This window comes from Mus caroli, chromosome 10, assembly GCF_900094665.2.
Source record: "Mus caroli chromosome 10, CAROLI_EIJ_v1.1, whole genome shotgun sequence".
In the NCBI taxonomy this organism is placed as follows: Eukaryota; Metazoa; Chordata; class Mammalia; order Rodentia; family Muridae; genus Mus; species Mus caroli.
The window spans coordinates 73892968-73904055 of NC_034579.1; the positions used below are offsets into that span (position 1 = coordinate 73892968).

The following is an 11088-nucleotide window of genomic DNA, read 5'->3' on the forward strand; positions in this document are numbered from 1 at the left end:
AAAAAAAAAAAAAAAAGAAGTGGGCGAAACTGTAACTAGGAAACCAGAGGGCAAAGGCCTGGGTCCTGGGAACCTGTCTCCTTTTTCTGTCCAGGTCTGCGGCAGACCCTCAACTTCAGACTTTAACAACCTCACCTAGGTCCCCTTCCCTGGAGCTGTGGATGGAGGGAGTCTGCCCCCTGGAAACCCAGAGTTAACTAAATACCAGGACTTTATGGTAGCTACTCTGCTATCAGCCCATCACACCACACCCCCAGTCTCCCAGTAGGTGACACGGCGTCTGCTTCATTGGGAAGAATGGGGTGAAGGGGCGGTGGGGAGTAGGTACTCACTGGCTGAGATGAGATCCATGTACTGGCACACAGCATGAAGCAGGAGCCTCTCATAGCTGGGGAGGAAGGGCCAAGAGAGACTGAGCCAGAGTGGGGGCCGGTGGCCATGCCATCCCCTCCTCAGCCCCTGTACCTGTTGTCCAGCATAGCAGTGTACACGGCTTGGGGGGACACCGAGAAGAACGCCAGCAGCCGTTCCTCCCAACTCTCCAGGGTTTCCTGAAGGGATTGGAAGAGCTAAAGGGTCACATCAAATGCCCTAGCTGTCTCAGGAACCTGACCACCACCTGTCCAGCCCTGTCTGTCAAATTCCTAGGCACTCTGCAACATTCATTTCCACTGCCCAATCCTCCTCTTCCTAACCACTGCACCACCTGCCCCTCCCTTCTTCCTTCCCTCCCTCCCTCAGGGACTCCCATTACCTCTTCACCAAGATAGAATGGAGACATGGAAAGGCCAGGTTGAGAGGAAGATGGGGCACTCACCATTGGGATGCGGCTGCGCTTGAGCACAGACCGCAGGCGACGGCTGATGCGCCTGAAGCACTCGTGGGGTGTGAAGACAGGGTCCTCTGTGAAGACAGCATGTGGAAGAGGGTCAGGGCGAGCTCAGGTCCCACCCACAGCCTAGCCACACCCACCAGGGAACCCCATCCTGAGCCCAAGGTGACCAAAAAATTTCACTGCCACAAGGCTCCACCCCTCTGTATTTTGGCCCCACCCTCCAGCCAAGCCCCACCTCTCCGACGGTCCTCCCCACGGCCAGGCCCACGTCTCCGCTTGCCCTGGCCCTCATCCTCCAAGTAACGGAGCACTCGCTCTTGCTCCTCTCCTGAGCGGTTCATAAAATCATTCCAGACCTGGAAGACAGGGATGCAGGCCTGGCACACAGGAGCCCATCTGTAAACCACTCGCTCACGTGTGTGCAGCACGAGCTGGATGCTGAAGCTGGGGTTTCAAAGGGTGCATAGGAGCTCAGCAAGCACGACCCACTCCCACGCCGTGGAAGCCCCAGTGACATGCTATCATGTGTATAAAGTAGTCTCCAAATGGGTCCTTTAACAAGAAGAGCAGATGAGCCCAGGATCTGGCAGCATATAGGGGAGGGGTGGGACACCTCTCAGGGGCTGCAGAGGGCCTTAGGGTCTCACCTCCATATAGGTGGCATTGCTGCAGGCCTCTGCGAAGATGCCAGGTGCAGCAGAAGGAGTCAGGTCCCCATCTTCCACCCCTGGAGGGCCCCCAGCGGTCTCCAGCAGTGTTAGCAGGTACTGGGCTGGAAGGAAACAGCGGGTTGATGCAGCCCTGGGTTCCTACTGTCCCCAATTTTTTTTTCTTTTCTTTTTTTTTTTTTTCACCCACCCAGTCTCTAGAACCCCATCTATCTCTCCCTGTGTTGCTGAACTCCTATGCACCCTCTGAAGCCCTTATTCTTTTTTTTTTTTTTTAAAGATTTATTTATTTATTATATGTAAGTACACTGTAGCTGTCTTCAGACACTCCAGAAGAGGGCGCCAGATCTCGTTGTGGATGGTTGTGAGCCACCATGTGGTTGCTGGGATTTGAACTCTGGACCTTCGGAAGAGCAGTCGGGTGCTCTTACCCACTGAGCCATCTCACCAGCCCCTGAAGCCCTTATTCTAACGCCTGGCTAGTGCGGGGTGTTTCACAGCAAGGGAAACATACCCCACTCCCTGCTTACTGTTCTCCAAACGCTGCAGACTCTTCCGTCCCTTAGCTCTGGGCACCAGGTCCGAATTCCTCACAGCCTGGTTGATAAAATGTTGCTTGCGTCTGGACGCTGAGACCCTCTTCACCTGTGAGCCGCTGAGTGAGGGGAGACAGCCAGGGAGGGACCTGTGTACCAGGTGAGGAGGCCATCAGAGGTGAGGGGTCTGCTTGGTTTCCCTGGCGACAAGGGGCTTCATTCCCCCCCACCCAGTCCCACCCCAGGACACAAGTTTTGATGCAAGAAGGGTAAAACTGAGGTTCGGAGAAAGGAAGACACGGGGACCAGTCACACAGAAGAATGGTAACTTCTCTGGTCACCCCCCAATCTTCCAGATTTAAGCCCTAAAATACCAAGGTCCGATCTCTATGCACTCCAGGGGTTGGACGCCAAACCCGGGAAGCAGACCCTCTGCCCCACGCACATGTTAAACCTGAAGAACCATTGGGTCTCAGGATGACAGCCCAGTGCACCTGCCTGGCACCACAAGCAGCTAACGTGGGTTGGGGGAGGGCAGCTAATTGCCCCAGGAACTCCTTGGCGACCCTCAGAGCTAAATGTCCACCTCCTGAAAATGCTGTTAATCCTGCCAAGAGATTAGCTGGAGCCCAGGAGCTCAGGCCAGTGCTTGGCAAGAGCTGCAGGGAGAGAGTAGAGTGTGTGTGTGTGTGTGGGGGGGAGAAGCCCCGTGCCTGCGAGGGGGAGAGCAGCAGGCTTGGAAACGCTGGCACCCGGGTCCCCAGCAGCACCATGTCTGTCTCCCTTCAAGCGGGGTCAGGGCCTGGAGCTTCAGCTCTGGCAGGGTATGTCCCTTTATCCCCTCAGCCACCAAGTGGCTGCACTGAGGCCTGCCTGGCTCCCTCCCAAGAAGGGGTCTGTCCCTCACCTCTACACCATCTCTGAGCAGGGTGCGGCCTGAGGTTAGCCCAGCTGTAAACTTTCTACTGGGTCCTAGGCCCACACTCACGGTTCTATCAACTCTGAGGTCTGAGGCTGGGCCACTTCTGTCCCAGCTCCATCCCTGCAGCTGGCACAGCCTGATAACAAACCACAGCTGCCCCTACAGGAAGGACAGACAGACATAGCAGGGAAAGGGGGCTTGGAGCAGTCTTCTGGACAGAAGTGCACCTGGGTCCCAGCTTGGACATATGAGCCCGCTCACACCAAAGCCCACCAAGCTGGTGAGGCGCCTGTGTCAGTGCCCGCACGGCTCCCGAGTACCCATAGGCGAGCCCTTGATAACCCTTTGGCCTGGTGCTGCACCACCCGATCTGTGCTCACTCCTAAAGGCTTTGGGGTGTCTCCACCTCCTTGGGGGCCCCCAAGAGCCCCCGGAAACGGAATTGCTCCCTGAATTAAAACTTGTCAGAGACCTCCACACAAACGCCTCTCCCAGTTCTGCCTGATTCGGGTTTCCGTGTGAATGTCACCTCCCAGAAGCTGGCACTGCCCATCCAATCAGTACTTGCACCAACAGGAGCCAGCTGGCCTGAGCTGTTTACCCTTCTCCTCCTCCTCACCGAACTTCCCGTGCCCAGCTAGCAGCTCCAGCAAGGGACCAAGAGGTTTGCTGAATGAATAACCTAAACTTCTGGAGTTTGTTGAATGAATCCTGCTTCCCCCATAGCCGGGCCACTTTACAGAAAGTGAAGTGGAGGACCCAGAGGAGGTGTCCGACACATCAGAGTATGACCAGCACCTGGGGGGCGGGGTGACAAAAAGCAGACGTGGGGCTGGGGAACTCCCCCAGCTGGTTGAGTAATAGGCCCACCGAGACACACCTTAGCTACAAACACACCCTTCTTTGGCAAACACTCCCGGAAAGGCAGAGAACCCACTTCCCCAACAGGAAGCAGGGCAGAGGTGACTCAGGCCCTGGACACCCAGCAGGTAGGTGGACACCTGGGTGAGGCCCTGTGGGAAGTAAGTCACCAAAACGTAAACTTAGTTATACTAGGGACACAACAAGGACACTCTAGGCAGCTAGGCATGGTCCCAGGAGGCTGAGGCAGGAGGATCAGCTCATGGTCATCCTCAGATATACAGAGACGGAGGCCAGCCTAGGCTACCTGAGACTCTGAGTCAAATAAATAAAACAAACACAGGCTAGGGAGAAAGGTTCAGTAGTTACAGCAATGGCCGCTCTTGCAGAAGGACCGGGATCGTCCCCAGCACGAACATGGTGGATCAGAACCATCTGTAACTCCAGGATCCATCTGACCTCAGCAGGTACCAGGCACACATGTGGTGCACATACATACATACAAGCCTACATACACACACCTACATATGTACAGACAAAATGCTCATAAACATAAAATAAAATATTAAAAATAAATAGATAAAGTACAACAAACAAAGGTAGAACCAAACAGAACCCTAGATTACTGGACACCATGGAAGGAAGGGCTTTGCCACCCCACCCCGAGTCTGACAAAGAGCCAACTGTCCACATCCAGATGGGGGAAACCAAGGCACAAAGAAACTTAGCAAGCTGGCCAGGGGCCAAGGCAGCGCTTGACCCACAAAGGTAACTGTCAGGGCCACAGGTCACAGGACCTGAATTCCTGAGTAGCCACATACAACCAGCGGCACATCACAGCTTCGGGCTACACCACATCCCACCACTCTGGGAACTGACCCCCCAGAGACACAGAGTCACCATTGCCAGGACAGTGATCAGCGGGGATCAGAGAGTGGCAGTACCCCTGGCAGCTGCTCTCCCGTCCAGCGGGGTAAAAGGGGAATGAACAGGCTAACTGCCTGCGGCCAGGTCAGAGAGCCCTCTCCACAGAAGCCCAGAGCAGGAGGCCCCTGCATCTGCGGGTGAGCAGCCAGAGAAAGGGGTGTGGGCGGAGAAGCGACAGAGCATCCATGGGGAAGGTTGGGGAGGAGAACATGGAGGAGGGAGCAGAGGAGAGAAATAGGAGGAGAGGAAAGTGGGGGAGAAAGAGACCCCAGCTGGGAGAAAGAGGAGGTGGAGGAGACCCCAGCCTGGGGAGGAGACCCTAGCGGGAGGAGGAGGAGGAGGAGGAGGAGGAAAAGACCCTAGCCCTGACAACGAGGAGGAGGAGACCCCAACAGCCTGGGGAGGAGGCGACCCCAGCGTGGGGAGGAGGAGGAGGAGACCCAACAGCCTGGGGAGGAGGAATAGGAGGAGGAGGAGGAGACCCCCAACAGCCCGGGGAGGAGGAAGGGGTCCCGGAAAGAGGTCCAGCCCGGCGGCCCTGCTCACAGCCTGGTCTCCCCGCTCGGAGTAGCCTCCGGGCCGCCTTCTGAGTTGTCCAGAGCCACCATGGCCTGCAGCCGCTGTTGCAGCGGGGCCTGAGGCCGCGGAGGAAGTGACGCGCGGGGCGGAGTCTGCAGCGGCCCGGGGCGGGGACAGTCCAGGAACAGCCGCGGTTGCCGGGCTAGAAGCTCAGTCTCGGTTTCCCTCTCCGTAGACATGGGGCGGTGTCACCCACCAGGACGTGCTGGGGACCAGAGGGGCTGAGGACAAAGTCTGAGCCACCCGGGAGGAGACGGTGGGGCACACCGGCCCCGGGGCGACTGCGGAGATGCGAAAGGCTCCTTGGGGCGCAGATGCGGGAGGGGTGTGCGAGCCCCGCGAACAGTCCCGGGGTGACAGAACAGTGCAGGGGACTGAGGCTGAAAAGGAGGACCCGCCCGCAGACCCAACACCTCCAGACCACGGTCTGTGAGAGCTAGCCTGGTGAAAACAAGCGAAGGGGAAGCTGGCCGCCGTGGTGCACAGCTGAGCGAGAGGCTGAGGCAGTAGGATCCGTGGAGTTCCAGCCCAGCCTCAGCCACAAAACCTAATTGGGGTGGAGGGGCAGGTGTGGTGCACTCCTGGCCTAGCACAGGTTAGACGGAAGCAGGAGGATCGGCTTTCAAGTCGTTATTAACCAACCAACAGCAAGTTCAAGGCCAGCCTGGGCTCAGGGAAAGCCACGTGCTTTTAGAAAAACTATTACACTTGATTGATTAATTAATCAACTAATTAATTAATTAAAACAAAAGACCCAAAAGAAAGCATCCACTCTGAGGGTTTGTATAGACAGGTGAAGTGATGGCCGAGCTCATGAGTCTGGTGCAGAGGGGACTCAGGGGAAGGGGACCTGGGGACTTGGACTCCTGGCATCACACCAGAGTTGTTCTGTGGCTGAAAGAGAGGGAAGGGGTTCATTGCAGAGCCCTCAGTCTGCATTTTGCTCCCTCCTCCCCCCAGCCCCAGGATACAGTCGCTGACACCCTCAGAGTCCCCAGGCTGTCAGCCTCCTGGCCCCTCAGCCAGGGTTGCTTCTGAGTAACTCATCTCTCTCCCCAGCTTCCAGCCGGCCTTCTCCGGTGAGCCTGTGGACGACATCAATACACTCCCTCTGAGTCTCACCTCTTTTTCTCTACTGCATAGTATTGTGGTGGCTTGGCAAGGCTAACCTCTTGGGGCGCGAGGGAGACTCTAAGATACATTTAGCAGGGATGCGAGGGTGTGGCTGAGGTCAGTTCCTTGTAGTTCCTGCTGATAGTTTCCAAAGTGCCCACTCTCCCGACAGGAACTCGCCGCTGGATAGAACCTTGTAACTATCAGTCAGAGTCAGCCAAATGTATCTGAAGGTGCTGTCCTGTCCTGATGCTTCATGGCTCCCAGTGTCCTGGAGAGGCAAACTCTGCCAGGGCTTCTTCAGAAGGCGGGCCTGGGCCAATCTGCCTGCAGCCCATGGTTGAAGCTAACCCCCATAGAGGGCCACAACCCTCCCCTGCTTGGTGCCCAGAGCCCTCCCTGCTTTAGCCCATCCCCTCCTTCTGTCATCCGGGCATAGCTCTGGGAAGAGGGAACGCAATGCTCTGAAGCGGCTACTATGCAGAGAGACGCGAAGGCGGGGACAAGGGAGGGGGCGGGGGTATAAGAGTGGCCGCTGCGACACTAGCAGAGGAGCCTCTTTCCAGCCCCTGCCGCCGGCAACAGAGACCAGGACGCAGGTATCCCCGGAGAGCGGCCCTGGCCCCGAGGAGGAGCGGGGTCCTCCCTCTGGTCCCCACAGTCCCAGGACACAATCCGTGAAGGCTGCCTGGAGGAAGAGGGCAACGGGGGGGGGGGAATGGCCACCGAGACGACGTTGGCTCCCAACGTGACCTGGTGGGCTCCGTCCAACGCTTCGGGATGCCCGGGCTGCGGTGCCAATGCCTCGGATGACCCAAGCTCTTCGCCAAGGCCCCTGGATGCCTGGCTGGTTCCCCTGTTTTTCGCTGCACTCATGTTGCTTGGGCTGGTTGGGAACTCACTGGTCATCTACGTTATCTGCCGCCACAAGCACATGCAGACAGTCACCAACTTCTACATCGGTGAGCGCGCGCCTTCCTGGGTTTCCCGGGTGTGCGCAGGGTCCGGGGTCCCAGTCAGGAACGCAGCGAGGCTCCTCAGATTCCAGTGTTCCCCTGCTGTGCGCTCTGCCTTTCCCTGTCCTTTGAAGGCCGCAGTTACGAACTTCAAGGTGGCAGTCCCTCATATGGCAGGGTACTAAAGGGGTGGTTGGCAACTGAGCAAGGAGACGGGGCCAGCCATTTCAGCAAGATGTCTTTCCTATGGACATGATAGCCTCTGGGGTGTGTGATACGTCCTAACTGATACCGGTAGCTTGGGACTATCCGGCTGTCTCCGATTTAAAGATGAGGAAATTGAGGCACAGAGGGACACGAGGCTGCTGGGAATGAGTGCAAGGAGGGTGGGGGCGCCTACGTTTCTCTGGTGGAGGATGTGGGGTGTGGTAGGGGTCACTCGGACCCGGATGCACAGGTCAGGGGCCCGAGTCTGGGTGCCCCATCTTCCAGCATCCGCGTGTTCCCCATCTGTAGCCAACCTGGCTGCTACAGACGTCACTTTCCTACTGTGCTGCGTGCCCTTCACCGCGCTCCTCTACCCGCTGCCCGCCTGGGTTCTGGGAGACTTCATGTGCAAATTCGTCAACTACATCCAGCAGGTACGCGGGCTGGGCCACGGGCGAGCTGTGGAGCCATGAAGGCTGGGGAGCAGGGAGCGTGGGCGGGGTGGGAGGGGGTGAGCTGAGCTGTGTATGCTCTGGGAGAGGGTATGGGCAGGACCAGGCCTGGGTGGGCGTGGCTATGAAGGTGTGTTCTGGTCAGCGGCAGTGTTAGGAAGGGTGGGGACCTGTTGTGGTCAGGGTCTGTGTGTGTGTGTGTGTGTGTGTGTGTGAGGGGGGTGTTCAGGACCTGAAATGAGGCCTGGGCTCTTACTCACTTTAGATTTCTGAAACAGACACCATAGAAGACCAGGCCAGCCTGGGACTCACAAAGATCTGCTGGTCTCTGCCAGCAGAACCAGTTTCTTTTAAGATTTTTAAAATTTCTTGTGTATGAATGTTTGCCTGAGTGTATATCTGCACTATGTGTGTGCCGTGCCTGTGGAGGCCAGAAGGGCTCGTGCCCCACCCCCCAACTGGAGTTACAGGATGGTGGTGAGCTGCCATGTGGATGCGAGGAGCCGAACCCAGGTCCTCTGAAAGAGCAGCTGGTGCTCTAACCCCAAGCCCGTCTTGCAGGGCAGGGGTCAGAGCCTGGTGTGGGCAGGGAGGGGCTAGGGCCTGTTACAGGGTGTAGTTAGGGGTGGACACAACCAGAATACAAATTCACCATGTGCTGTCTGTGACAAAGGCTGGGATCAGGACGCCGGAGAATCGGGGAGGGGGGGAGGCACAGTGGGCATGTTCTGGGATGTGTGGGGTAGGGCTTAAGGGAGAATCGAAACCAGGGCTTTGCAAAGGCAGAGACAGTCTGGTGGGCATGGTCTGGTGTGGGCGTGGTCAGGTCATGTGTATAGCCGCGACCCTAAGCAGGGCTGGGACCAATGGTCTCTACAGTGTCTTCACACCAGGAAGGCTTACCATGTCCTGCTTCAGCTTCGGAGTACCTAACAAACCTCCGTGTTTATCCCACTTCCCACGTCCTCGCTCTCCTGGTCTTCAGGTCCCACTCGGGTGTCCCCTCAACCTGGGGCACTGGTTACACCTCGCAGGACATGTTCGTGCACACCTGAGTAGTTAGATGTGTAGTATGACTGGCAGGGCCCACACTTAGTCTTTAGCTTTTCCAGGTCTCGGTGCAAGCCACATGTGCCACTCTGACGGCCATGAGCGTGGACCGCTGGTATGTGACTGTGTTCCCGCTGCGTGCACTTCACCGCCGGACTCCGCGCCTGGCCCTGGCTGTCAGCCTCAGCATCTGGGTGGGTGAGTGTGGTTGGGGTCGGAATAAAGGTAGGGGAGGACAAGGGCACGTACTCAGCCTCGGAGGATGTCTGCGTGGAGGGGGTGCAGACGCGGAGGAAGTGCGGCATTGATTGGGGGGGTTGGCTCCTGGGTGAGACCTGTTCCCCACTCCCCGAGGAACTCACCCTGGGTGGGTGGCGCAGGGTCGGCAGCTGTGTCCGCCCCGGTGCTGGCCCTGCACCGCCTGTCGCCAGGGCCTCGTACCTACTGCAGCGAGGCGTTTCCTAGCCGCGCCCTGGAGCGCGCCTTCGCGCTCTACAACCTGCTGGCTCTATACCTGCTGCCGCTGCTCGCCACCTGCGCCTGCTACGGCGCCATGCTGCGCCACCTGGGCCGTGCGGCTGTACGCCCCGCACCCACTGACGGCGCCCTGCAGGTGCGGGGACTCCAGCCGGGATCGAGGGTCATCTCGGGTGGCGGAGGGAGTCGGAATTACACACACACACACACACACACACACACACACACACACACACACACACACACACACACACACACACACACACACACACGTTCGTGCGCATGCGCGTGAGAATGGCGAAGAGCCAGGGTGGGGGGTATGGGAATCTGTACTGTGTGTTCATGTGGGGGAAACCCAGGGGTGCGGATGGAATGGCAGTTGGGGATAAGGATAGAAGATAGGAGCCTGGGCTATTGTGCTTGTGTGGAGGTAGGCAGGAGGGATTTTGGAGGGTGATCTGTTCCTTCTCGCTAACACTCCTGGGTCCCCAGGGGCAGCTGCTAGCACAGCGCGCTGGAGCAGTGCGCACCAAGGTCTCCCGGCTGGTGGCCGCTGTCGTCCTGCTCTTCGCCGCCTGCTGGGGCCCGATCCAGCTGTTCCTGGTGCTTCAAGCCCTGGGCCCCTCGGGGGCCTGGCACCCTCGAAGCTATGCCGCCTACGCGGTCAAGATTTGGGCTCACTGCATGTCCTACAGCAACTCGGCGCTCAATCCGCTGCTCTATGCCTTCCTGGGTTCACACTTCAGACAGGCCTTCTGCCGCGTGTGCCCCTGCTGCCCGCAACGCCAGCGCCGGCCCCACGCGTCAGCTCACTCGGACCGAGCTGCAACCCACACTGTGCCACACAGCCGTGCTGCGCACCCTGTGCGGATCAGGAGCCCGGAGCCTGGGAACCCTGTGGTGCGCTCGCCCTGCGCTCAGACTGAACATACTGCTTCACTCTGAGCTGGTCCTGCCTGTGAGGTAATCCATCTCAGGCTGATTGCGCTGGTGGGAGGTTGTTAATAGTTTAGTTAATCTGTGTAAATGGCCTTCTTTTCTTCCATTTGGCACCGGTACGCCCTGGTTTTTGCTGTGGATGTTGTGATAATTCTCTGTAATCTTTGAGGATTAATGTCCTCATTTTCTGCATCTTTTTTATTTATTTTTTCTTTTCAGGTGCTGAGAACCGAACCAGGATTTTGTGTTTATGGGGCAAGCGATGAACTACTAAACTAAATGTGCAGTCTCTCTTTTTCCTCCTTTACCACTTACGTGTTTCTGAAACAGGGTTTCATGTAACCTAGGCTGGTCTGTCTCCAACTCTATGTACCGTAGCTGTCTCTGATCCGACTGCCATGACTTTGGAACCTAAACCACCAAGTCTAGCTTTGCTTTTTCTATTTTGAGACAAGGTCCCAACATGGAGCAGGTCACAAATGTCACCACAAGACTGGAGTCCAAGGTCATCCTTGGCTACATAGAGTGTTCTAGGCCAGCCTGGCTGGCTGCTGATCTGGTATCAA

The 11088-nt window shown here is 57.5% G+C and overlaps 2 protein-coding genes across 4 annotated transcripts in view; one reads left to right on the forward strand and one right to left on the reverse strand.

Moving 5' to 3' along the window:
* The window catches only part of R3hdm4 (R3H domain containing 4), a 7165-nt gene extending 1772 nt beyond the window's left edge, over window positions 1-5393 (reverse strand). Inside the window, exons 1-7 of the mRNA XM_021174294.1 lie at window positions 5296-5393; window positions 2034-2188; window positions 1483-1607; window positions 1071-1191; window positions 818-903; window positions 466-551; window positions 333-388 (exon numbers count right to left, since the gene is read on the reverse strand). Coding sequence (XP_021029953.1) covers window positions 333-388; window positions 466-551; window positions 818-903; window positions 1071-1191; window positions 1483-1607; window positions 2034-2188; window positions 5296-5357 — 691 coding nt within the window. The 5' untranslated portion in view covers window positions 5358-5393. The remainder of the gene's footprint in view (window positions 1-332; window positions 389-465; window positions 552-817; window positions 904-1070; window positions 1192-1482; window positions 1608-2033; window positions 2189-5295) is intronic.
* A 50-nt stretch (window positions 5394-5443) lies between these two features.
* Kiss1r (KISS1 receptor) lies at window positions 5444-11088 on the forward strand. 3 transcript variants are annotated; one of them, XM_029482759.1, is made up of 6 exons: window positions 5444-7403; window positions 7914-8038; window positions 9169-9304; window positions 9487-9719; window positions 10076-10546; window positions 10742-11088. In XM_029482759.1, the coding sequence occupies exons 1-5, from the start codon at window positions 7160-7162 to the stop codon at window positions 10526-10528; spliced, it is 1191 nt and encodes a 396-aa protein (XP_029338619.1). In that variant the 5' UTR covers window positions 5444-7159; the 3' UTR covers window positions 10529-10546; window positions 10742-11088. The 3 variants fall into 3 exon arrangements, with proteins under 3 accessions (XP_029338619.1, XP_029338620.1, XP_021030709.1); XM_029482760.1 differs by having other exon boundaries at window positions 9169-9300; window positions 10076-10573; window positions 10742-10802; XM_021175050.1 differs by having other exon boundaries at window positions 10076-10802.

Bases quoted from the DNA above. Each gene is read 5' to 3' on its own strand.
- Kiss1r (XM_029482759.1), top strand. From the start codon at position 7,160: ATGGCCACCGAGACGACGTTGGCTCCCAACGTGACCTGGTGGGCTCCG. The intron at 7,404-7,913 runs GTGAGCGCGCGC...CCCCATCTGTAG, and splicing joins AGTCACCAACTTCTACATCG to CCAACCTGGCTGCTACAGAC. The intron at 8,039-9,168 runs GTACGCGGGCTG...TAGCTTTTCCAG, and splicing joins TCGTCAACTACATCCAGCAG to GTCTCGGTGCAAGCCACATG.